General features: G+C 47.1%; 1 protein-coding gene across 1 annotated transcript in view; it reads right to left on the reverse strand.

Moving 5' to 3' along the window:
* TTLL12 (tubulin tyrosine ligase like 12) overlaps positions 1-4,398 on the reverse strand; it is a 39,624-nt gene extending 35,226 nt beyond the window's left edge. The window contains exon 1 of the mRNA XM_036761158.1: positions 4,220-4,398. Coding sequence (XP_036617053.1) covers positions 4,220-4,348 — 129 coding nt within the window. The 5' untranslated portion in view covers positions 4,349-4,398. The remainder of the gene's footprint in view (positions 1-4,219) is intronic.
* Between the last annotated feature and the right edge of the window lie 22,813 nt (positions 4,399-27,211).

Here is a 27,211-nt window from a genome sequence, read left to right on the forward strand (position 1 = left end):
TTGTGACTTCCACCTGATTCTCTCCCAAGAGCCCTTTAGATATCTGAATAGCAAGACCACATGGTCCCATCTTCTCTTCTCCAGGTGAAATAAAAGGACTTTCCAAATGTCTTAGAGGGAGCAACCTGACAATGGTGAAGTAAAGTTACCCGTGGTTACAGAATTTTTCTGTTTAGACGCTACATGTGGGCTTTCTAAACTTTAAATAAAGATGCCTTGAGGGCCCAAAGTATCCATTTCTTTAAAATCACCACCTGAAACAGTCCTTAGTTTTTTACTTTAGCTTGAAAAAGCAGGGCCCTGTCGGTGAGGAATTCTCTCCCAACAACTCTGGACCTCAGTGTCTCCCCAACCTGACCAACGGTTTCGCAGCCATCATAACATCCTTACAGGAGCCTCCTGTGAGCGAGGGAGATGTGATCAGTAGGCTGACTTCACGGAGGCTCAGTGGCATCACATGATTTTGCCTGTGGCCAAACAGCTAGTAATACTAGAAGCAGGATTCGAATCCAGGACTCTCCTGACCCTAATTCCAATACTCTTTCCAGTAAACCACATGGCCTCTGAGGATTAACTGCTACAAGTTGCTTGTACTAGCTACTCAAGAGTCGTCATCAGTAACAAGGTCCTATTTGCATCTGTTGATGGAGTGAGTCATCAGTACGATTATTATAATTAATCTAATAACAACACCCTTCTAGACAGGGTTTTGGAAAAGGAATCCGGCTGGATTCTAGGCCCACTGAACCAGCCACTGTTTTTCATGCTCTGGTCTCTGTGGACCACACAAAAACCTGCCACCAGGGCTGAGGGGGCCTCAGGAGGTTCAACAGGAAAGCAAAGATGGAGGGTTGAATTCAAACATGTCTGAAGTTCCTTCCAGTTCTCACACTCTATAATTCTAAGGGCAAGAAAGTGACTGAGAACCAAGTCTTTCAAAGAAGGAAACATTCATTCAAGGGCCTTATAAACAAAGATACGGCTGAATCTGAGTATTTTTAGTTTTAGTTTAGTTTTTTTAGTTTTTTTTTTTTTTTTTGGTAGGGCAATTGGGGTTAAGTGACTTGCCCAAGGTCACACAGCTAGTAAATGTATCAAGTATCTGAGGTCAGATTTGAACTCAGGTCCTCGTGACTCCAGGCCTGGTGCTCTACTCTCTGTGCCACCTAGCTGCCCCTGAATCTGAGTATTTTTAATAGCAATGCCAAGGTTCCTTGCAGGTTTAACCTTCTACAATTCACCTGGCAACTCTGTAATTTCAAATGGCATTTTAGAGCATTTAGTTTGGATAGTAGGGGGAGGTGAAATATCACATAGTGAGTTAAGAAATGGAAAAAAAAACCGTGGAGTTAACTTAGGTGGGCAATCCCATTTTTGACACCGGAGCCCTGGATCTGAAACAGGAAGAACCTCGCCCAAATTCCCAGGATCAAACCTGTGTGAGAAGGGGAAAGTCCCAGTTCTTGTGCCTCCCAGGCCAGATCGCCTTCCCTTACACTGGGCCAAACCTGGGGAGGGCAGCCGCTCTCAGGATAGAGGGGGGCTGCACGGCAGCCTTACACTGAGGGCCCAACAGCCTGCCACCAACGCTTCCTGGCTACACAACCATGAGCAAGGCGGAGCGCCTTTCTGTACCTCAGTTTCCTCATGTGTTAAAAGCGGGGAAACAACACTGCACCACAAGTGTTGAACATGCCCCCTAACACTCCTTGGTGCACCTGAACCAGATTAAAGTGTACGAATACATAACTACATTAGAGATAACAAGATACGTAACATGCGGACCCTGGTTACACATATGAAACAAAATAAATAAAACACAGACAAAGTTACGCTTAAGAACTACGTCAGCACGCGGCCTCCTGACCTGATTAGTGGCTCCCAGCTTCCATCTGAATTTGACGCCCCTGCTTTCCACGAGCTACCCGCCGCAAGGGAGTCAGCCGTGGGGAAAGCGTTCTGTAGAGCTTCGTTTTGTGTGAGATAAGCGGAGGATTCATTTCTACTGTGCTTTAAAAGCACTTTCCTCACAACTTAATGAAATCACTAGGGCCGGTGTTACCCTACTTTACAGAGGGTTCACACTCTACAAAGAGACAAAGGTAGAAACAGCTTCAGGTCCAGGATCATGCTGCTTTTAAGTTTCTAGGAGCGAAATGATTTAAGAAAGAGGTTTCTGGAATGTGTTGTACATTCCTAGAAGAGTCAGCTATTTAAAAGCTTACCGTAGCTCCTTCTGCACAGTAAAGAATCCTCTGCAAAAATCTAGCGCTCCCCCCCCCCAATTTATGCATATTTGTTTTTTGTCTAGATGACAGCTGGTATGTCTATGGTACCCACTACATGCCAGGCACTGTGCCGAGCACTGCACAATTTCTGTTTCCTTTGGTTTTCACAACAGCCTTGCAAGGCAGGTGCTTTTATGATCCCATATTACGGCTGAGGAACCTGAGGCAGGCACGGTAAGGGCCTTGCCCAGGGTCACCAGGCTAGTAAGCGTCTGATGTAGGATCTGTACTCAGGTCTTCCTGGGCCCAGGCTTAATTAAGTAGCAAAGAACAATCTGGGGAATTTACTAAGGACGTTTTGGTAGTGCAAGCTAAGCCAGCCTGTCATTTCACAGTCCGTGTTTCTCTCAGTGTCCTTTGGCCAACAAGCCTACAACTGTCCAACCAAAGGACCTCCTTTTTATGCTGTCAGGTCCTTTGTTCATCACAGTGTGCAAACATCTTCTTGCTCCCAGCTCCAAAGCCACTTTTTACTCGGCAGGTCTAGGAAGGTGTGGGGCGCACCAAGGGCTGAGGAAGTGTCTACCTGTGCCAGCCTGGAGGTGCCCAGAGGGGCAGCGATGAATCCAAGACATATCCCAGAGCTAGAGGGGGATCACAAGAGCTCACCTGGTCCCAGTCTTTCATTTAGATATGAGGAGATGGAGGACAGAGAGGAAACCACTTGTTTGCTGGTAACCAGAGGCAGAGCAGGAAGATTTGAGAAGTTTGTAGGGGTGGGACGTCCCAGAGGGTCTGAGATCACCCCTGAAAATCCCCCAGTGGTAGGCATGTCTGAAGGAGGGTGGTGTTTCTGCAGTCCAAGAGACTGCTTCCTCAGCCCCAGACTCAGATGAAATGGGGCTGGGAGGTGGGGAGAATGGGCCAGTAGGGTCCTTTCTTCTCCCAGTCGGCTTCTTGTGACCAGCTGCCTCCGGGTCAGTCACCAGGCCGGTCCTCCAGGGGCCCCAAGCCCCGCGGCCTACCCTCGCTAAGAGTCCGGGTGCCAGCGCAAAAAAGCAATGGGTGAGTGGGGAAGGGGCAGGGGGCAGTGGCAAATGTAGACTGGCCCCAAGCTAACACACGAGCGGGCAGAGGGGACTCGAAGACAGTAATTTTGCAGTCCTGATGCGCCCGCCCCAGGACAAGGTAGGGCTTTTCAGGGAGGGGAGCTTCCTGGGCAGAGCCTGGAGGCCGCGCCTCGGTACCAGGGGGGCCCCCATTTGCCCCCATGCCTCGGACCCCGCTGAGCCTGAGCTCGGGGCGGGCGGTCAGTCGCGATCTGCGGCCGGTCTGGCCCATCAGGGACCTCGGGCCACGTGTCCGGCCGGTCTGGGCAGCGGCCTGGATGCCCCTCCTGGAGCCAGGCCGGCCCGAGGCTGCTGAGCGCACAGAGATGCAGCCCCCCCAAGGCTAGGAGAAGGGGGCGCTCCGCAGCCTGCCCGCACCCCCGGGGGTCTCAGTGAATGAATCCGGGCCGGGGCGGTGGACGGCTCCTGGAATCTAGCTGGGAGACTCTGGGCAAGTCACCGAACCCTGCTTGCCTCAGTTCCCTCATCTGTAAAGTGAGCACAAACCCTTCCGGGATCTCCGCCGAGAAAAGCCCCAACCCGGTCTCGGGCTAGACCGGACGGTGTTCCGGCCTCCAGCAGGTGGTGGAAGGGTCGAGGTAGGGGCCCTGAGACCCCACCCCTCCAAGGGAGCCTTCTAACGCTTAGGCAGCGCCTACTGTGTGCGGACGCCGGGGAGAGGGGAGCCCCCAGGGCCCGCCTGGTATACACTAGGAGCATAATTAGTGCTGGGTGACTAGCCTGCCTCCACCTGCACCAAGTGGGTGCAGAAGACGGATCCTCACGGCGTCCCCCGTGCCCCACGGTGGGTCTTCCCTTCCCTCCCCCTCAAGGGTCCCCACGGCGTCCACGCCCCCGCCCCCCCAACTTTGGCGCCCCTACCTCCCGGTGCAGTTTGTGCAGGAGGCGGCCCCAGTAGCGCTCCGGGATGGCGGAGGCCCGCAGCGCCGGCCCGTGCAGCACCACGAACGCCTCGTAGTCCTCGCCGCCATCCTCGCAGCCGCCCTCCATTGCTGCTGCTGCTGCCGCCGCCACTGCCGCCGCCTCACAACGAGGCCGCCCCGCCCCTTCCGCGGCCCCGCCCCTCCACGCCCGCTCCAGAAGCCTCGAGCTTCCTCCTCGCCTCGCCTCGCCTCGCCCCGCCCCCTCCGCCCGGCGCTTCTCCTGACGCTCTGCCCCCTCCTCCCCCTCCCCCCGGCGCTTCCTCCTGACGCTCCGCCCCCTCCGCCCCCTCCTCCCCCTCCCCCCGGCGCTTCCTCCTGACGCTCCGCCCCTTCCGCCCCCTCCTCCCCCTCCCCCCGGCGCTTCCTCCTGACGCTCCGCCCCCTCCACCACCTCTCCCCCCCACCGTGCTTCCTCCTGACGCTCCGCCCCCTCCGCTCCCTCCTCTGCCCCCTCCTCCCTTCATCCAGTCGTTTGGCCCCGCCTCCTTCTGGAGCTGTCACGTGCTTGCTTGGCCTTTCTGGACCTCACGCAGTCCCGACTATGCTCTGCCTCTGAGGCCTGGAGCCTCGGGGGCCGGCACGAACCCTTCGCACTGGGAGAGGGATCACACCACCTCGCGAGGCTGCCCGCTTATTCCCTCATTCATTCATTCAACAAGCGTTTATTAAGCTCCTACTACATGCCAGGCACTGAGCGAACTTCTGGAGATACAAAGAAAGGAACCCCCCACCCCCCCCAAAAATTCATGTACTCATTCATTTAACAAGCATTTATTAAGCACCTACTGTGTACCAGGAACTGTGTTCTGATCAATAAGCATTTATTAGACACCTATGCCCTGGGGGTACAAAGAAAAACAAAGGCTGGAGCTCCATCTGGGATGAAGGGGGTGGGCAGGGGATGCAGCAGAATGGCCGTGGAGCAGAAGACGGACTTCTAGGCCAGGAAGGCTCTAGGGACAGTCTGGGGAGGAAGGATGAAACAAGGAAGGGAGGAGAGGAAGAGCAGGAGGTCACAGCAGCCCCACCTCCGAGGGAGCAGGATGTGGTGCACCAGGGATGCCTGGAGACTGGGACCGCTGAGAGCTCCTTGGCCAGCCTCTGCCTCTCTGCATGGCTCTAGTAGGTAGGAAGGTTTTCTGATTTGTGGCTTCTTCCCATCGCTCCTGTCCCACCCTGGGGGCCAATCCATCTTCTTGCATGCTACCACCCTGGCTGATCTCTCTCAACCCTCCTTAGTGTTCTCCTGTTCTAGAATGAGAACCTGACCTAGATCCCTTTCCATCAAACCCTGGCCATCTCCCTGGGCCAATGGGCCCATCTCCTCCCTTCTGCACCCCCCTACCCCCCACCCTTTTTTACCTGTCCTTCTGACTGACCCATTCAGTGACCTGGGGCCAGTCCCCCTATGGCCTCCCTCCCCAGCAGGCTGGGAACTCTTAAGTCTTCCAATTTCAGAGTTCTATGACCGTATTCTAACTCCTAACCCCGCTCCCTTATCTTCCTCCCTTGGCTCCCTCTTCCTTCCTTTCTGTTTGATTTTTAGTTCCCATCCTTGATCTGCTTCCCCAGCCTTTGACCAAGCAGAATCACCTATGTTCACCGCACTGAGTCCAAATGGTGTTCTTGGTCTGGGTGGCATTGGACAGGTCACCCAAACTCTCAGGGCCCCAAAATCTCTTCTATAAAATGGCAGAGGTGAGGGTTCATTTTCCCATCAGGGATTATTCTCCATATTTTACAGTTGAGCAAACAGGCCTAGAGAGGTCATAACCTGGCTAGGGGCGAGGAGGATTCAAACCCACATCCCTCCTGACTCCAGGTTCAGCCTTCTGTCCACTCAGGAGAATCCCCCGTGCTCACTTCTTGTTCTAAGACCCGGGTGTTCTATCCCTGAAGAGACCTCATCATTTTTGTCGGCTCCCATAGAGGAGCCTGTGGAGAAGACTTTGGGATTCCTCAGGAGTCCGCCATATGGTCCCCATCGACATGATCATCTCTGCTTGATTGACGGTCAGAGCTTTCCAGTATTGTGCTGAGGACCAAAAGCATCCCAAGGGAATTGGCACTTGGATTCTGAGTGTTAGTTTATAGTTTCTTAAGGAATCACATTCCCAGGCTTGATCTCTGATTTTCCCAGAGCCTATGGGTTCTTTCATTGCTCCCATCATGCCCCACCTTATATTGTGTGCCTGTGGATTTGGCATGGGCTCCCAGGTCACTCAGATTGCCAGTTTCCTGAATTGAATCTTTCTCAGGGCCTCACACATAGTAGGTGTTTCAGAAATTTTGAATCATAATTTAATTTGCCGCGGGGTGATTATATTTTTCTGGTTGGGCCCCCAATTGCTTCCAGTGGGACATTAGTCCAATTTTATAGTAAGAGTCATGGTGGGGCTGGGAGGGTTTGTTAGGCAGAAATGTGATTTATAGGACTGTTATTTAGAAATATGTGTCTTCTCTAAGTAGAGACACAACCACCTTCCCTAAGTGCAGTTACAAAGCAAAGATGTCTCTTCTGGTATTCCCTTTCCTGGATTCCCCAGGGTTGTGCATGTGTTGCTTCAGCAGTAAATAAAAGGGAGGCAGGAAATATTTCGTGTTTATCATTAAAGCGTCTCCCACATGCTTTGCCGAAGCTCTGACACAGACCACAAAGTACAGGGGAATGAGGAATTCGAAGACATGCATCCCCTCCCCTTCCTCTTTTCAGGGGCTAGCCCACTGGCATTGGCAGGTGGTGATGGTACCAGCAGCTGCTCAGGCTCCGCCATTATGGCTTGTCTCCAGCACTGCCCATTCAATCGCAGCTGTGGCCTCTGAGAACACGGCTAATGTGTGGAGGTTGTTGTTCAGTTGTGTCCAACTCTTCATGGATCATAGCACGTGTCCATGGGGTTTTCCTGGCAAAGATACTGGAATGACTTACTATTCCTTCTCCAGCGGAGTAAGGCAAACAGAGGTTAAGTGTCTTGCCAGGGTCACACAACCGCTGAGTGTCTGAGGCTGGATTTGAACTCGGGTCTTCCTGACTCCAGGTCCAGTGCTCTACTGAGCCACCTAGCTGCCTCGACTTGTGAAGATGGCCTTTTGTAAATGTGGTGCCAGGGACAGCCCTTGGCTTGTGGGCTGCTTCCTCCTCACTTCCTCCTACCATCTGCCTCTTTTTAAATAAATTTTTTAGATTTTTTAATTTTTAGTTTACAACACTCAGTTCCACAAGTTTTTGAGTTCCAAATTTTCTTCCCTTCCCTCCCCTCCCCCCCCCAAGATGGCATAGAATCTGATATATGTTCTGTAAATACCTTCACATTAAACTTAATTACATAACAGTCAAATTGTAAAGAAGAATTATGACCAATGGAATGAATCATGAGAAAGAAGAAACAGAACCAAAAAAGAAGAAAAAAAGAGAGAGAGAGCAAATAGTTTGCCTCAATCTGCATTCAGACTCCATAGTTCTTTCTCTGCATGTGGATAGCTCTCTCCTTCATGAGTCCTTTGGAACTGTCTTTGAGCCTTGCATGGCTGAGAAGAGCCAAGTCTCTCAAAGTTAGTTGTCATGGAATCAATATGTCTGTGGTTGTGGACAATGTTCTCCTGGTTCTGCTCCCTTCACTCAGCATCATATTGTGTAAGTCTTTCCAGGTTATTATGAAGTCCATATCTTCCCCTTTTCTTGTAGCACAATACTATTCCATTACGTTCATATACCACAACTTGTTCAGCCATTCTCCAATTGATGGGCATCCCCTTGATTTCCAATTTGTTGCCACCACAAAAAGAGCTGCTATAAATATTTTTGTACATACGGGTCCCTTTTCTACTTGGGTAATCTCTTTGGGATATAGTCCTAGAAGTGGTATTGCTGGGTCAAAGGGTATGCACATTTTTATAGCCCTTGGGCAGAGTTCCAAATTGCTCTCTAGAATGGCTGGATTGGTTCACAACTCCATTAGCAATGTAACAGTGTTCCAATTTTCCCACATCCCCTCCGGCATTTATCATTTTCCTGTTTTGTCATGTTAGCTAATCTGACAGGAGAGATGTGGTACCTAAGAGCTGTTTTGATTTGCATTTCTCTAATCAATAGTGATTTAGAGCATTTTTTTCATATGATTATAGATATCTTTAATTTCTTCTTCTGAAAACTGCTTGTTCATATTGTTTGACCATTTCTTAATTGGGGAATGACTTGTATTCCTATAAATTTGGCTCAGTTCCCTGTACATTTTAGATATGAGGCCTTTATCAGAGACACTGGTTGTAAAGATTTTCTCCCAATTTTCTGCTTCCCTCCTAATCTTTGTTGCATTGGTTTTGTTTATACCAAACTTTTCAATTTAACATAATCAAAATTATCCATTTTGCATTTTGTAATGCTCTCTATCTCTTGTTGGGTCATGAATTCTTCCCTTTCCCATAAATCTGATAAACTGTTCCTTGTTCTCCCAAATTGCTTATAGTATCAGCCTTTATTCCTAAATCATGAACCCATTTTGACTTTATTTTGGTATACGGTGTAAGATATTGGTCTATGCCCAGTTTCTGCCATACTGTTTTCCAATTTTCCCAGCAGTTTTTGTGAAATAGTGAATTCTCAGCGCAGAAACTGGATTCTTTGGGTTCATGAAAGAGTAGATTGCGATAATCATTGACTACTGCGTCTTGTGTACCTAACCAATTCCATTGATTCACCACTGGGTTTCTCAGCCAGTACCAGGTAGTTTTGATGACTGCTGCTCTATAGTACAGTTTAATATCTGGTATGGCTAGGCCACCTTCTCTAGCATTTCTTTTCATTAATTCCCTTGATATTCTGGATCTCTTGTTCTTCCAGATGAATTTTGTTATTATTTTATCCAGCTCTGTAAAATAATTTTTGGTAGTTCCATTGGTATGGCACTGAAGAAGTAAATTAATTTAGGTAAAATTGTCATTTTTTATTGTATTAGCTTGGCCTAACCATGAGCAGCTGATATTTTTCCATTTATTTAGATCTGACTTTATTTGTGTTAGAAGTGTTTCATAATTGTGTTCATACAGGTCCTGGGTTCCCATCTGCCTCTTAAAACCCTTCCTTTTCCTGAATCCTCATCTCAAGTTCCACCTTCTCAAAGAAGCCCTTCCTGCCCTCAGAGCTGCTAGCTCCCTCCTTCCTCCCAGATCCTTTCTCTCCTATACACTTCTCTACATACATGTTGCTTCCTCTAGGCTTCACATCCTCAGGATCCGACAAAGTATGGGCACTCAAGAAGTACTTGTTGATTGAACAAGAAAGTGCTGGGGCTTCTGGGCTCTCCAGCACTAAAACTGTAGGTCTCTGGCATTCACTGGCCTAGACTGGGAGGTAGTCAAGTAGCTCCATTTGAAACAGAGAATCCTCAAACTCCTTTACAAACTTTTTTTTTTAAAAGACTCTTTTACTAGAGCTATATTTAGCAAACTGAGGCCTGGGAAAGACCTTAACTTAGAAAGGCCAAGGTCATCCACTGCATTCCAGATCCCAGGCCATCACTGGCCATCTTGACTTTTGTCTCACCACTAGCCTTTGATGTGGAGGAGAGAGTGAGGCTGACGACTTTGTTTGGTTCTGCCTTACTTAAATCCAGTTCACGTAGAAATCAAGACATCACCCTTGTAATGTCCTTGGTCCTCTCCCAGAAGAAAGGATGAACTATAGCGTGAGGAGGCCTGGTCTCTGCTACCTGCTGAGGAAGTCCAGTCCTCATGAATGAAACTGAGGAATGCCTAAGGCCCTGGTCCCTTTGTTTATAATATAACTAGATAATATAATTATAGAATTATTGCGTGTCAGCAGTGTATTATGTATAATTATATAATACGTACATATAACAGTTGGCCACTGAAACAAAAGGGCCTCTGTACACACTTTAGGGCCCATGCCCATGCCCTAAGGCATCCAAAGCGTTTTCTGGACCTGATAAGATAGAATAGAGCTCAGTCTCTTAAAAGCTTTATTGTTGGAGTCTTGTGAACTTCTGCAGCTTTATCTCAGCCTGGAGATCTAGGGCACTGACCCAGAATGGAACATCACCAAATGCTACATCCACAGGTTCTCCCTTCCTTTCGGGAAACAATTTGTAAGTTGTAACTTAATGTTTCTGATGGGCCTGATCGCTGGATCCCAAAGGCGATCGGCTCTTGCCAGCTTCGGTTACCCTGGTGGCCCCTTCATGGGGAGGGGCAGCCCTAGGCTGAGTGGGGCTCTGCCTCACGCCCTGAAGTAGTAATTCATGTAGTTGATTATATAGGGTAGTGCCAACCTCTGGGGGCTGTCTCTTTTTGTCAGCTTCTCTGGCCAAGCCCCTCTTTCTTGGTTCACTCCTGCCTGGATGCCACTGGGTTCTCAAGTGTGTTCTCTGAATCTCAGTGCTGTTGGTGTCTCTTCTAATGAGATAACTGGCCCCTTCCCTTTGGTCCAATGTTTAATGTAGTCACTTCTGTCAGTGCTTTAGGAAAGCAATAAAAGTAGAAAAAACCCAACATTAAGATCTAGGCATTTATCATCTGCCACCCAGATCAGACCCTGTCCCTCCCCTCCCCAATTTCAGTCAAGCCCTCCCCTCCCCAGGCAGCAGGGAGGGCAAAATCACTTCCCAGACTCAGTACTTTTGAGAAATTTTTTGTGTCCTAGGTGGTCACACACACACACACACACACACACACACACACACACACACACACACACACACACGCTTCCCCTCATCTATATGATATGAAACCTCCTTTTGTACCCCAGGGAGAAGAGTAAGTAGAAGTAAAGTTAAAATGTTTCATGGATGGCATGGCACCTCTTAATACTTCCTTCCCAGGACTCCATTCTGTGTTTTCAAGATGCAAAATATAAATGGATGACAAATTGCTTGCCTTCTAAAGGGGGGGGGCGGGAAGGAGGAAGTAAGTGAGAAAATTTGGAACTCAAAATTTTAAAAAACAAATGTTAAAATAGTTTTTCCATGTAATTGGAAAATATATATGTACTTTTTAAAAAAAGACACAAAATATAGAAAAAATGACTTTTACCAAAGGATGTGAACAGACAGAATTGTGAAGGGGAAGAAATGTTCATGGAATAAAGCAAGCCAGTCATCTAAGAGACAAAATGATCTCTGTTTTCCTTTGGGGTGCTGGTGGTCCCCCCCCAAAGGCAAGGACAAAGGCAAAGTCTTACAACTGGGTTAAAAATCAACTTAGTACAGATTAGGGGGAGCAATTGATCTGGCAGAGATGCAGGGTAGGGTGGGGTTGGTGGACCCCCAATTGACATGAATCTGTAATGTGAAACCAAAAAAGTGAATGCCATCTTGGCCTGTGTTGAAGAGACCTGGATTTCAGGAATAAGGAGATGACAGTCCCTCTGTCCTCTGCCCTGTTAGACCTCCTGGTACATTATCGGTGTGGGGGGAGAGGCACAGTTCAGAAAGATATTGATTGGCTGGAGAGTATCCAAAGGAGTGCCAATACTGAAGAGTCTGGAGTCCACACGGTGCCAAAGTGGATGAGTGGAATCAAGATGTTTAGCCTGGGAAGAGAGGACTTGGGGTGGGAGGGCAGGGAGGGCCTGATCCTTGTCTTCAGGAATTTAAATAGCTGTCCTACAAGAGGCGTTAACTTTGATCTGCTTGGCCTCAGAGAATAGAACCAGGAGAAAGGGGGGAAGGGACTGAGAGGCAGCTTTAGGCTGGTTATCAAGAGGAACTCTGAAGGATGAGAGCTTTCCCAAAGTGGCTCGGGCTGCCTCAGGAGGCCGTGAGCACTCCCTCTGTCCCTGGGGGTCTCCCAGCAGAGGTTGGATATCTCCCTGTCAGCTGTTGTGGCCGGGTGTATCAGTAATCGAGGTGGGACTTTTTTACCGTTTTCTCTTCTGCAGCACTTATCTGATCAAGTGCCCTCGATGAGTCCGGCCTTTAAGGAGTCTTTGATGACCTCCTTACCTCAAGGGAAAGCCTAGTTTACATGGGTTTGAGTCACATGTTTATGACCCTTTCAGATCATGTGGGTTTGAGTCGCATGTTTGACTCCCTTTGACCCTGAAGAGGGTATATAAACTCAGAGGCTGGCGTTCTTTTACTTTGGGGCTCACTCACAGAAGGAGTGTTGAGACTCTGGGCAAGCCGTTGTAACTGCCCCCCCCCCCCGACCCACTCCCGCCCCAACTTTGCTAACCCAGACCTGTTGGTTCTTTGGTAATTATTGTGATTCGGTCAGACAGATAAGAGGCCTGTCTGTTGATTCGTGTTTATATAATGTGTGTTGGTAATTTCTATTTGTTTCTGCTCTGAAGTTCAGGGTGAGTTATGTATGTACATTTGATTAAAGTGAGATTGTTAACCCCTTAAAGTTACTTTCCTTTGTAAAGCAGATCAAAGAACCTGTGCTGGCAGCTCTTGCTGGTCTGGTTGGGTCTTACACCTAAGCAGCTGCTGTTAGCCCAATTGTCGTTGGTTGGGGGGGGGTATCATTCCCTAGTAGGGGTTGGACTAGATGGCTCCTGAAGGCCCTTCCAGTTCTGAAATTTGGGGATTCTGTGAAAAGTTGCCTAGATGCCAAGAAGGATTGATTAGTGAGTCAGTCAACAAGCATTTATTAGGCACCTGTTGTTTGTGAGGCACTCAACTAAGTGCCAGACAAATACTGATGGAAGTGAAAACAGTCCCTGGCCTCAAGAAACTTATATCCTGATGGGGCAAATAAGATATCTGTATGTAAGTATATACACTATATATATGCTCAATACATACACACATAATGCACACATATCTATTTGCCATCAATCTGTCTATATCTCTCTATATAATCAATTCAAGGCATTTTGGGAGGGGATACTACCAACTTGGGTAGGGGGAAGGAGAGAGTGAGGATCAGGAAAGGCATTTGAATTGAATTTTGAAGGAAACCAACTACTCCAAAAAGCCAAGGTGAGGAGGGAGAGCATTTCAGGCATGGTGGACGTAGGGACAAAAGTGTGGAGGTGGGAGATGGAGTGTCATGAAGAACATTGATAAGACCTGTTTGATGGGCATCACAGAGCTCATGGAGGGGCAGTAATGTATATGATGACTAGAAAGGTGGTGAGACGACAGGTTGTGCTAAGAAGAGGAGTTTATACTTGATTCTAGAGTCTCACTTCTAGTCCAGCCCCTTCAGTCATCATTGAGGAGACAAGGAAAAGGGGCCATTACCCTGGGAATAGTAGCAATCAATCAGTCAATCAACAAACACTTATTAAGTACCTACTGTGATCCAAGGCCCAGGGATAATAAAGAAAGGCAAAAACCAATCCCTGACCCCAGGGGGCTCACGTGTTAGTGGAGGAGAGCACTCTGAGGCCCCCAAAGCCACCGTCCAAGGAAGCAACCTTGAGGATCTGGCAATGGTCTCTGCAGGGGCTGCAGCCCCCACTTCCTCAATGGCCACTCCCACTGAAGGTCCAGAAAAGAAGGTTCTTGTTATCTAAGTCCTTGACACTGTCACACCAAAGCCACCCCAGGAATGGAAGCGGTTTTATCACTGAAGAAGAAACATAACCAGCTACTTCTCTGCTCTGCCTTAAGCACCACAGGGCCTTTCCTGCTGACTCACAGCTGGACCCTCCTGTGTTGTCTCCAGTAGAATGTGGGCTCTTTAAGAGCAGAGAATACTTTTGGGGGGCTATTTTCTCTTTGTATACCTAGTGCTCAGTATATAGTAAGTGCTTACTATATGTCTATTCATTTGTCCATTCATCCATCCACCCACCACACCCATCCATGCATCTATCCATTCGTTGCTCATTCATTCATAGATCCATCCATCCATCCATCCATTGTTCATTCATCCATCCATCCATCCATCCATCTATCTATTCATTGTTCATTCATCTATCCATCTATTCATTGTTCATTCATTCATCCATCCATTCATTGTTCATCCATCCATTGTTCATTCATTCATCCATCCATCTATTGATTGTTCATTCATTCATTCATTCATCCATCCATTCATTGCTCATCCATCCATCCTTCATCTATCCATCCATCCATTTACCCATTCATTGTTCGTTCATTCATTCCTCTGTGCATGCTTTGTCCCTTACTCAATATATCCAGTTGCGGCATTTGGATGTTTCTGCCTTCACGTCCCCTCTTGCATCAGTCCCCTTCTCTGTACTCACAGGACCATCCCCTTCTTTTGGGGCCCGTCTGCCTCCAGTCTCTCTCTACTCCACTCCATCCCCCTGAAGATCTGGGTGTGTTTATGGGCAGCAGGGAAGGAAACAGTGGCAAGGGAGAGATTGAAAATGAAGCTGGGCAGACGTGGGGAGGGGGTCTCCATCTGCTACTTTCTGTCTATGTGACCTTGAACAAGTCTCTTCCCTGGCCAACTCATTTCAACCACCACTTATTATGTGCTTACTGAGTGTCAGGTGCATTTATTAAGTACCTACTATGTGTCAGGCACTTTGCTAAGCACGGGGGATGCAAAGAAGATGCCCCAAGGAGCTTGTAATATAATGGAGGAAAGCTAAAAAGGGGTGAGAGGTGGGGCACTTTGTTCTGCATCTACTAAGAATGGACTGACTAGTAAAGTTGGGAGCCCTCTCTAAAGGAAGGTTTGGGGAGCAGTTTAGTGCTCTGCATTCAGAGGGGAGAGGCAACTGAGAAGGTTGAATGTTTGCATGTTCAGTTATGTTAGATTCTCTGTGACCCTGTGGCCCATACCTTCCATGGGGTTTTCTTGGCAAAGATACTGGAGTTGGAGTGTTTTGCCCTTTAATTTTCTAATGGATTAAGGCAAGCAGAGGTTAAGTGACTTGTCCGGTGTCACACAGCGATACGTGTCTGAGGCTGGATTTGAATTCAGGTTTTCCTGACTCCAGGCCCAGTGTGCTCTCCACCGAGCCACCTAGCCGCCTCCTTAGGGGTGTTGAGAAGGTGGAGAGTATCCCAACCTGAGTCATTCTTCTTGGTGATAAGACTTCAGGAAGTCAGCTTTTGGGGAGAGGGGGAGACTTGCCAATAGAGAATGGTATAGAAGCACCAAAAGAACGCAGGCTCTGTCCTCAGGTGTTCCAGTCTGCTCTCTGGGCCTGTTTCCTTTTCTCTGAACCGAGAGGGAAGCCTAAAGGCCCTTGCCTTAGTCAGCACCTTTTGCACAGTCCCCTAAGGTTGGAAGAGAGGCTCCTGTGATTCTGTGAGGAGTAAAGATCCTTGAGGCCACAAGTGGCACCCTGCATAGAGTGCTGGCCCTGGAGTCCAAATCTCGACTCAGACACTAGCCGGGTGACCCTGGGCAAGGCACTCCACCCCTTGGTCTGCCTCAGTTTCCCCAGCTGTAAACTGAGGCTAATGGTAGCATCTACTTCCCAGGGTTGTTGTGAAGACCAAAAGCTCTCTTATTATCTCACCGGGCCTTGTGAGGGCTTAGTGAAATAAAACATCGCTTAGGAAGTGCTTTGTAAAAAAACCCTGGAAGGGTTAAATCAAGGTAAATTATTATTACTGATCCTAGTAGTTCCCTCCCTTCCCTAGTTGTTTCCTTCTAGCTGGGGTTTGGGTGTGGCTTCGTGTTAACTCAAGGCCAAAAGGATTTCCAGAGGGACATCTCCAACTTTCTGGGGAAAGTCATTGGGGCAAAAAGGATTTTATATACCTGTGTTTGCTTTATAGGCAACCTGGCCTGAATTCACCCCAGCTAGTTTGGGAGGATGACACACGATGTTCTTGCTGCTTACACATCAGGCTGCATACTTTGCAGACCAAGAGGCAGAGGCCCTGAAGGTTGGGGTACTTACCCAACTGCAGATGGCAGATGTTGGTAGAACAGGGACTCAGACCCCCATCTCCTGACTCCTTGCCCAGCGCTCTCCTGCCCAAAGCACTGAGACCTCTTGGGAAAGGAGCGGTTCCTGCCTGTGTCACTAAGGGCCCATTCTAACAGATGAGGAAACCAAGGCTCGGGAAGGGGGAGTGACATCCATGTTCACACAGCCAGGGAGTGTCTGACTTGGTTTTTTGGTAAAGCTCAAATGAGATCAGTGAAAGGAATCAAGTATCCCACAAACGAGAGAGATTATCGTTGCCGGCTAGTTATGGGACTTCATGGCCAGCTTTAACATGCCTACGATTGTCTCAAACTTGGAAACCTTTCTTTGATGCAGAGCTCCAGGCTGTAGTTCTCTTTGTTATCATTGGCTCTGACTTCTTCTGACTTATGAGAGCTTCTACATGCACCTAATCCAGGCTCTGTCCTTGCAAGGAGGAGCCACTTGGGGTGGGGTGGGGAGCTCAGGCTCCCCACTCGTACAAGGACAGTGTGGGACTGCATGATTGATGAGGTCCCTGCCCTCTGAAAATCGTGGGATCATAGCACCTGAGATCTAGAGTCAGATAGGACCTTAGAGGACATTTAATCATTTTACACATGAAGATCACGAGGCCAGGCAGGTGAAGTGTCAGGCCCAAGGCAGCATGGGTTATGTAAGAGGCATGGAGGGCTCCCTTGGAGTCATCCTGGCCTGCTGCCCCACCCTTTCTTCCTTCATTCCTTTTGGAGTCCTCCCGAAGGGAGAGCTGTTCCAAACCCCAGGAGACTCACTGGGTAGAGGGATTGTGGAAAGACAGGTCTGCTAAGTGGCCTAACAATTCTGGAAAGCAATTTGGAATTATCCTAAGAAAGTGAGTAAAATGTCCATGTCCTTCAACCCAGAGATCCCGCTGCTGGTCACATAACCCAAGAAGTCAAAGGCAGACAGAAAGGCCTCATCTCCAACAAAGTCATTAGAGTGGTACTTTTTGTAGTGGCAAAGAAGATGCCCATTGATTGGGGAATGACCAAGCAGTCAGCAAGCGTTTGTCAAACACTTACTATTGCCAAGCTCTGGGAACACAAATACAAGCAGAAAGAAAGACAGGCTCTGCCTTCGAGAAGCTTACATTCTACCAAAGGAGGCAACACACAAGAGGAAGCTGAAGAGGGATGGGGAGGAAAACAAAGGTCCCCAGAGGACCTTCCTCCTACAGGGAGTCCTGAGTCAAGCTGACAGAGTAATGAGGTACAAATAAATTGTGATACATGAAATGTAATGTGATATTACTACGCCAGCTTTCCGTATATGTGCCGCCAAAGTGAGTGCAACGTACTATAGGTAACCATGAAGGAAAAGAATAAAGAGAAACATGGGAAGAGCAGTAGGAACTGATGCAGAGGCAAATAGCAGAACCAGGAAAACAATATATGGGATAATTACAATGTAAATGGAAAGCACAACAACCAGAAAATGATTGAAACAATGTTGGGAAATGATAATGACCAAGCTCAGCCCCAAAGAACAGGTGATAAAATACACCTTCCTCCCTTCATTGGAGATGTCTGTTTGTCTGTGGGTGTGGAATACTGACTGCATGTGCTACATGCACACCAATGCATCATTAGTGGAATTGTGAATTATCTTAACTATTCTGGAAAGCAATTTGGACTGGTACCCCCAAAGTCACTAAATTATGGACCAGCAATGCCACTAGTAAGCATATGCCCCGAAAGGCCAAAGACAGAGGGAAAGGACCCATAAACACAAACATAGTGATAATAGCACTTTTTGTTGTAGCAAAGAACCAGAACTGAATTATTTGGGGCAATGGATGAATAAACTGTAGTACTTGTATAGGGTTTATGTATGGGTTGCCCATGTAGATTATATGTATACAACTGAGTCTGTCCAGATGTGGCTCATGGGGAAGCCTGAATCCCTAGAGTCTCTTTCGCCTAGCCTCTAAGGGAGACTGATTTCTGCCAGGAAGGTAAGCAGGTTGGGGCCAGAGGCTGACCACTCTGCTCTCCTCAAAGAAGGGGTTCCAGCCTAGAATTATATCTGTCACCCTAAATATTATTAAACTAGGGGAAATAAAAATTTATATTATAATAAATTCCTTAATGAGGAAGGAGTAAGTCAAGTAATATACCCAGACCTGAATTCTCTTCTCACCAAATTTGACAGTTAGGCAAAGACTATACATAGTGAATAGCAATAAACCCATTTATGTAAGACGATAGTAAATAGAAATCAGAGAAATTATATAGATGAGCATATACACACAATGATTGAGCTCTCAGGGAGAGGGAGAGAGAGAGACAGAGAGACAGAGAGAGACAGAGAGAGACAGAGAGAGAGAGAGAGAGAGAGAGAGAGAGAGAGAGAGAGAGCAGAGAGGGGAGAGAGGAGAGAGAGAGAGAGAGAGAGAGGAGAGAGAGGAGAGAGGAGAGAGAGAGTCTCAGATCTCACTCAAGGGAAAATTCCCTGAAGTCTCTAGGGTGCTAAGGTGGTGATGAGACATGATTGAGGTGCTGACTCCTCTCCATGTCAGCTTCTTCCCAGAGTCTGATTGTCCTTCCAGGGACCTCTCCCTGAACAGCATCTGGAATCATGTGTCTTCTCTCTCTTTTCTGCCATGTTCTCAATAACTTGACCCTTCTCCCTGGCATGGAATACTGAGTAATCCTTCTCCACCAATAGGGAGAGTTATGCAGATAGACTTGAACCTAGACTGACATTTCTCCCCTAGGCTAAAACTTTTTGTGGTCCCTTGCAAAAATAAGGCAAGTTTGAAACCTGCAACTATACAACTTAAACACAAATATTGGTGCTTTAAAAGAAGGGTGGTTTTCCTGGCATCCCAGGTTACCAACTTATGGTCCTGCTGAGACCAAAATAAAACAAATGGACATTGACAAGACATGAAATACACTTGGCGTTATATAGAGCATCATCTGAGATGATGATGTCCTGCAGTGACAACGTGCCTAACTATGTGCAGGACATAACACACTTTTCAAAAATATGTGCACATAGGACATAGGTCCTAGCAACCAAGGCAAAGCTATCTAGCTGCAGTGATAATACTCTCAACCTGCCTATATGAAAGTACAGCTTAACTAAAGGATTAGAATTTGTGCAAAGCAGTGAACAGACATTGCTCTAGCATAAACATAACAAAACCCAGATGACCAGCCCCCTGGAGAGACTCCTGCTGATGGGAGTGGAGCTGCTGGACGCTGGTCTAAAGGACTTAGTTTAAAGATCTAAAGGCTTGGTTGATTAGGTCAGAGGGACTGGTTGCCCCAGAGCTGGGTAGCATGACCAGCTGGGGCTTTATGCCGAGATCCCGCTGCCTTAGTATCTGGAGAGAAGGTCACTCCTGCCATCTGCCGGCAGAAAGATGAACAGCAGGGAGCAGCCCTAAAACCAAAAGCTGGTTGTGGAGGGAGGAATCTGGGACATCTTTGTTGTTGGGAGTAACAGACAGAACTAGCTGCATAGTCTCTGAGAAGCCAGGGTCACCTCCATAGGATGATGTGACAACATCCCCCTCAACTCAGCAGAATGGAAGCTCCTGGAGGGCAGGGACTGTTTTGTGTTTGTCTTTGTAGATTCGTGGTGCCGGGGTACATAGAGGAGTTTAATAAATGTTTGATGAAATGAATTATCAGTCAGTAAGCATTTACTAAGTACCTACTATGTGCCAGGCACTGTGTTAAGCTCTGGGGATACAGAGAAAGGCAAAAATAGTGTCCCTGATCTGAAGGATCCCACATTTGCATGGAGGGAGTAACATGGGAACAAGTATACATACATACAAGATACATATGTACGAGATAGACGGACATATAAGGTCTATACAGTGTACGTCCAAGGGAAAGCACCAGCGAGGGGGAGGTGGGGAGGGAGGAGGAGGAGGAGGATTTGAGCTCAGGCTTGAAGAAATCCACCAAGAAAGAGAAGAGTCATGAAAACCTAGAGAGGACAGAGAACCCAGGAGAAGAGGCTCAGGAACTTGCCCAGGTTGCCGAGCCAGCCTGTATCTGAGGCAGGACTTTAACCCAGGTCTTCTTTGCTTCATCCATCAATCAATAAACAGCACCTACTACGTGCCAGGCACTGGGCTAAGTACAAAAAGAGGCCAAAGACAGTCCCCGCCTCGAGGAGCACAGGCTAGCCCTCTACCCGCTGTACCGTCCTGCCTCTTCAGTATAGGCATCGTCATCCTTATTTTCCGAATGAGGAAACTGAGACTCAGAGCTGTTCAATGACCTTATACATGGCTATAGAGTTGGGATCTGAGGGCAGCTCTCCCCCAATTACCGGTCTAACACTTTTCCACAAGACCTTCAAAGATTCTATCAGTGTGCTTCTATCAACGGCACTCTCTCCTGGCCCAGCTTCCAGCCCCACTACAATTTAGTACACAGCCTTTGAGAGCTTCTGTGGCCAAAAACATTCATTCTTCTGTACCAGCCTGGTGATAGCCTGTCAAATGCATATACAATATGTCAGGCCCAGTTAGGAGGAAGCAAGGCCTTTCCCCTGACAGCATTGTTTCTCACCAGAAGTCATCAATGGAGTCCAAGAGATCCACCCAGAGCACAGCTGAAGAGACTCAGTCAAGAGGTCCAGGTCTCCAGACCTTTTTGAAGGCCTCTGCAGCCAAAGAGCCTTCTATTCACTAAATTGTTGGCACCTGGAACCACAGGCTGTCTATGCCCCCTCTGACACCTCTTGAAGACACTTCCATTCTATGCCATCAAGACTTTCCAAGAGCAGGGTCCTAACCTTCATCAGCAGAGACAGGAGTCTCTCCACATTGTTCCTCATTCTGCCCTTTGGGGCTAAACAGAATGAAGCTAACAGTTTTGCCACATGATAGCCCCTCAAATACTTGAATCTCCTCTCCTCTGAGTGTTCCCTATATTAACTATCAGAGAAATCATTTTCCATTCTTGCTAAGGGCATCTGCTTTAGGTTGCATATGTTCCTTCTACTTTTCCTGGGATCCTGCTGGTCCAAGGACAACTGCTGATGGAGAAACCTTGCTCAGAGTCACTGAGAAGTCAAAGAAGAGTATTCCTTGGAGGCTGTCAGGGCACCTGCATGCAAGCATGAAGCTCTGATTTTGGAGATATTGATGGGAAAAGAGTAGTTTAGAAAAGAGCATTTCAGTTGGGGAATGGGATGGGGAGGACTCTCTATAACTTGCATCTACCATAATTCTGGGTGGATCATGTGCTTTCTGCTCATAAATGGTTATGTATGCTCTTCTATCTTTATAGTCACCATTAATATCCTCCCTGGGTGACTTCATATTTCATGACCGACAGGCTTGTTTTTATTGATTTCTGTGGATGGACCTCAGATAGGCCTATTTCTAGATTTTTTTTTGTATAAGCCGGTCATACTCAAACTCACCAACACATAGAATGACAGAAGTGGGAGGGGCTTCAGTGGCCATTTGGTTCAGCTCCTACTCAAATGATGAATCTTTCTACAACATCTCTGACAAGTGATCACTCGGGCCTGTGCTATATGATGGGGAACTCACTATCTTCTGAGGCTAGCCCATCCCACTTTTGGACTGCTCTAATGGTTAGGAAGTTTTTCCTTACGGCGAGCCAAAATCTGCTTATCTCTGATCTCCATCCATGGGTTCTGGTTGTACCCTCCAGGGTAAGTAGAAATCTAACTCTTCTTCCACTTGACATCTGTCAATACTGTAAGGACCTGTGATTTTATCAGGGCAGGTACTCCCCCACTGATGTGGTTGGTGACCCCTCCATGGTTTGGTCTTTAAGAGTTACTCTGGTTGAAAATTTCACTGCCTTGTGGCCAACCTGAGAATGGAGTTATTTTCCCTTTGACCTTCTCCAGGTTGGCTCTTTGATGACAGATCCACATCTGTACTAGACCCACATTTTTCCAGATAGGTAGGACCCATTGTCAGAGCTTGGACGTAGATCAAGAACCTTCAAGAGTGAAGTCTGTCGTGTGCCAAGGCACCGGGATCAAAAGTCAGGCTCAAAAAAACGTCAAAAATTTGAAGACTTGGGGCGGAGCCAAGATGGCAGCTGGTAAGCAGGGACTAGAGTGAGCTCCGGAACCGAGTCCCTCCAAAAACCCATAAAAAATGGCTCTGCACCAATTCTAGAACGGCAGAACCCACAAAACAGCAGAGGGAAGCAGGGCTCCAGCCCAGGATAGCCTGGATGGTCTCTGGGTGAGGTCTACCCTACACGGAGCTGGGAGCTGGAAACGGAGTGGAGCAGAGCCCAGCCTGAGCAGCGTGGAACAACCAAACTTGGAGTCGGGCGGATGGGGCCCCTAGTGCCCTGAATATGTGAGCTGCGGCAGTTACCAGTCTCCTCAACCCACAAACACCAAAGACTGCGGAGAAGGTTAGTGGGAAAAGCTGCTGGAGTGGAAGGAGTTCGAGGTTCGGCTTCCAGCCCTGGGGGCAGCGCAGGTGGGGCAGCTACAGTTGCTGCTGCTTCTGGCCCCAGGCCCACCTGGTGGGAGGAATTAAGTGGCGGATCAGAGCAGGAGTGCACAGCCTTAGATCTTAGATCTTTAGATCTTTAGATCTAAGCCCAGCCCGGGCTGGGGGTTCTTGGGGAAGGAGGAGTGCTGGTGTGACAGAGCTGGCACCTCACCCCCAAACGTGGAACATAGAACTCGTTAGTTTACAAGAAGTCATACCCCACTGAAAAACTCAAGGGTCAAGTTAGTTGGTTGGGAATATGGCCAGGCAGCGAAAGCACACCCAGATTCAGTCTCAGACTTTGGATTCTTTCTTTGGTGACAAAGAAGACCAAAACATACAGCCTAAAGAAGACAACAAAGTCATAGAACCTACAACAAAAGCCTCCGAGAAAAACATGAACTGGTCCCAGGCCATGGAAGAGCTCAAAAAGGATTTGGAAAAGCAAGTTAGAGAAGTAGAGGAAAAATTGGGAAGAGAAATGAGAAGGATGCGAGAAAACCATGAAAAACAAGTCAATGACTTGCTAAAGGAGACCCAAAAAAATACTGAAAAATACACTGAAGAAAACAACACCTTAAAAAATAGACTAACTCAAATGGCAAAAGAGCTCCAAAAAGCCAATGAGGAGAAGAATGCTTTGAAAGGCAGAATTAGCCAAATGGAAAAGGAGGTCCAAAAGACCACTGAAGAAAATACTACTTTAAAAATTAGATTGGAGCAAGTGGAAGCTAGTGACTTTATGAGAAATCAGGACATTATAAAACAGAACCAAAGGAATGAAAAAATGGAAGACAATGTGAATTATCTCATTGGAAAAACCACTGACCTGGAAAATAGATCCAGGAGAGAGAATTTAAAAATTATTGGACTACCTGAAAGCCATGATCAAAAAAAGAGCCTAGATACCATCTTTCAAGAAATTATCAAGGAGAACTGCCCTGATATTCTAGAGCCACAGGGCAAAATAGAAATCGAAAGAATCCATCGATCGCCTCCTCAAATAGATCCCAAAAAGAAATCTCCTAGGAATATTGTCGCCAAATTCCAGAGCTCCCAGATCGAGGAGAAAATACTGCAAGCAGCCAGAAAGAAACAATTTGAGTATTGTGGAAACCCAATCAGAATAACCCAAGATCTGGCAGCTTCTACATTAAGAGATCGAAGGGCTTGGAATGCGATATTCCGGAGGTCAATGGAGCTAGGATTAAAACCTAGAATCACCTACCCAGCAAAACTGAGTATCATGCTCCAAGGCAAAACATGGATTTTCAATAAAATAGAGGACTTTCAAGCTTTCTCAGTGAAAAGACCAGAACTGAATAGAAAATTTGACTTTCAAACACAAGAATCAAGAGAAGCATGAAAAGGTAATCAAGAAACGGAAATTGCAAGGGACTTACTAAAGTTGAACTGTTTTGTTTACATTCCTACATGGAAAGATGACATGTATGATTCATGAGACCTCAGTATTAGGGTAGCTGAAGGGAATATGCATATATATATGTTTATGTATATATATAAGTGAATGTGTATGTATGTATATATCTATGTGTATATGTATGTATGTATATATATATGTATATGTATGTGTGTGTGTATATGGACATATATATATGTAAAAGAGAGAGAGCAGACACAGGGTGAGTTGAAGATGAAGGGAAGATATCTAAAAGAAATAAAATGAAATTAAGGGATGAGAGAGCAACATACTGAGAGAGGGAGATAGGGAGAGATAGAATGGGATGGATTATCTCGCATAAAGGTGGCAAGAGGAAGCAGTTCTGTGGGAGGAGGGGAGAGGGCAGGTGAGGGGGGAATGAGTGAACCTTGCTCTCATCAGATTTGGCCTGAGGAGGGAATACCATACATACTCTGTTGGGTATCTTACCCCACAGGAAAGAAGAGGGAGGAAGATAAAAAAAATAAAAGGGGGGGATGATGGAGGGAAGGACAGATGGGGGTGGAGGTAATCAAAACAAACACTTTGGAAAGGGGACAGGGTCAAGGGAGAAAATTCAATAAAGCGGGATGGGTTGGGAAGGAGCAAAATGTAGTTAGTCTTTCACAACATGAGTAGTGTGGAAGGGTTATACATAATGATACACATGTGGCCTAGGTTGAATTGCTCGACTTCTTAGGGAGGGTGGGTGGGAAGGGAAGAGGGGAGAGAATTTGGAACTAAAAGTTTTAAAAACAGATGTTCAAAAACAAAAAAAAAAGTTTTGGCATGCAACTAAAAAATAAGATACACAGGCAATGGGGCGTAGAAATTTATCTTGCCCTACAAGAAAGGAAGGGAAAAGGGGATGAGAGGGGAGGGGAGTGATAGAGGGGAGGGCTGACTGGGGAACAGGGCAACCAGAATATATGCCATCTTGGAGTGGGGGGGGAGGGTAGAAATGGGGAGAAAATTTGTAATTCAAACTGTTGTGAAAATCAATGCTGAAAACTAAATATGTTAAATAAATAAATTTAAATTAAATTAAATAAAAAAAAATTTGAAGACTGTTCTCATCTTCCTTTCTTCAGGTTAAATCACCCCAGACCCTGCACCCAATGCTCCTGTGACATGGTTTTGAGTCATTCCTTCCACCTCTATCCCTGTCCTTAACACCCTTCTCTGGAGGTGCATCAGCCTTCTAAAATGGGTCACCACCAACCAGACACCTAATTGCTTTAGATATAGATATAGATATAGATATAGATATAGATATAGATATAGTCTGTCCAGGGCACAGCACACCATCACCAATGATTAAGCAATCTTAGTACATGAGCCAGAGCACCCTGGTGGGTGGAGAGATGGCCACAGAAGCCCGGAAGACCCTGGTTCACATCCCACCACTGATACCTGCTAAATGTGTGATGCTGGGCAAGCCACTTAAACCTCTCAGTGCCTTGAGTGACTCTCTTCTAAGACTCTAAGTTGCAGAAAAGATGCCACCTGCATTATCAAGGACAATGGTCTTTCTACTAAGCTACCAGATCATCTCTCCCCCTCCCCCATAAGTGATCAATCAACACCATCGGGTCATTTCTAGCTTTGTTGATGAGGAGGGAGAGGAGAGGACAGTCCACTGGTCAGCCTGAATAGGCCAGGTGCAGTCATCTGTGGCGTGGATGGTCACCCTTCATAGTTTGTGCTGGAACCCAAAATTCATGTTGGTGTTTGATCTGGTTACAGTCACAGTCTCGTGCACTAGGCGACTGTTTTTCTTTGCTTCACTTTTGGAAGTGTTGACATATGCAACCTCTGAATGGTTATTTTCTTCTTTTTCCACTGTTGCCCTGTAAATGGGTGGGATGAGGCTGCCCCTTTCAGCAGCATTAGCCACCAAGGGAGCAGATGCAATCAAGGAACAGTGACCTTAGCTTCTCTGGGCATGGCCCCCTTGTCTCCATGTGGCCATTGGCACAGGGTATAGCAAAGTATGTGGAGTCATCTTTGGCAGCCCACCAAGTCTGAGAGAGCATAGACTCCATGTGGCTGGGATTTTTTATGCCCTGAGGATACCAGAGAGCTATAGTCCAGATGCAGAGACCCCTTTGTCTCCTTCTAGGGGAAGCTGATTCCTTTTGGAAGAGGGGCCTGGGCCTACTCTGGATTGGGAGTCTGAGAAATGCGGATAGATATTAGTACTTTTATACCAGGCTTCCTGCCCAGTGAGGAATCTTTTTTTGGATCTGGGTAGGGACAGCCACTTGTGTCTTCCCCATCTTCTAAGCAGACTGGGGAAATTCCCATGATCCTCTTACCCAAGAGAAAATGTCAAGGGGATTCAGGCCCCGGTTTTGCATTCTGCTCCTTCTCTGGGAATATTTGCTAAGAGTGCAGCTAATTCCCTAGGTCATCCACCTCTCCTCACTGGGCCTCAATGGCTGCAAGCTGGTTTGTAATTTAAGAGAGCTCTGCCATGACTTCTAAGGTTTCATTCACATAGTCTGGAATTGGGCCAAAGGGACCTATGAATTGTGCCCCTGTTGGAGCTGCTTGGGAAACTTGCTGTGAACTCGCCGCGTCTATGGGGGATCTTGTGGCAGCAGAAACGTTGGGCCAACGAGGGTCATGTCTCGAGGTCTCTGCAGATCCTAGATGGTGCATGTTAATTCCAGCCAGAAGTTTGCGAGTATGGGCTCTTCTGAAGCATTCTTTTCATCATTTCCAAGGGGAGCAAAGTCTCTAGGGCTTGGGGGCAGATGTTTCCCCTGTTATACACAGCCCTTAGTAACTAGGAGTAAAGAATACATTCCTTTAGGTTGAACGCTATTCAGTTTAATCCAATTCAACCCACTACATATTTACTTACTGTGCCTTCTGTGTTCTAGGCATTGGGCCAGATTACAGAGTCCTAGCTATCACTTCTTGTGCCTGGGGCAAGAGGCATGGAATGTACCCTCAAATCAACTTTCACAGACAAATTCAGGGCCAGGGACCCTGGGACACACGGAGGGCACTCCTGGAGTGTTAGAGGATGCATGTATCAGCTGGTGGTTTCCTATTTTAACGAATTTTAAAAAAAATTGCATATACACTTATAAAATAAATTCAACTTGCTATTTTCAAGACTGTCTTGCTTGTTTCTAAATTTCTCTTTGTTGATCAATTGCATTCTTTTCAA

Source organism: Trichosurus vulpecula, chromosome 5 (genome assembly GCF_011100635.1).
Source record: "Trichosurus vulpecula isolate mTriVul1 chromosome 5, mTriVul1.pri, whole genome shotgun sequence".
In the NCBI taxonomy this organism is placed as follows: domain Eukaryota; kingdom Metazoa; phylum Chordata; class Mammalia; order Diprotodontia; family Phalangeridae; genus Trichosurus; species Trichosurus vulpecula.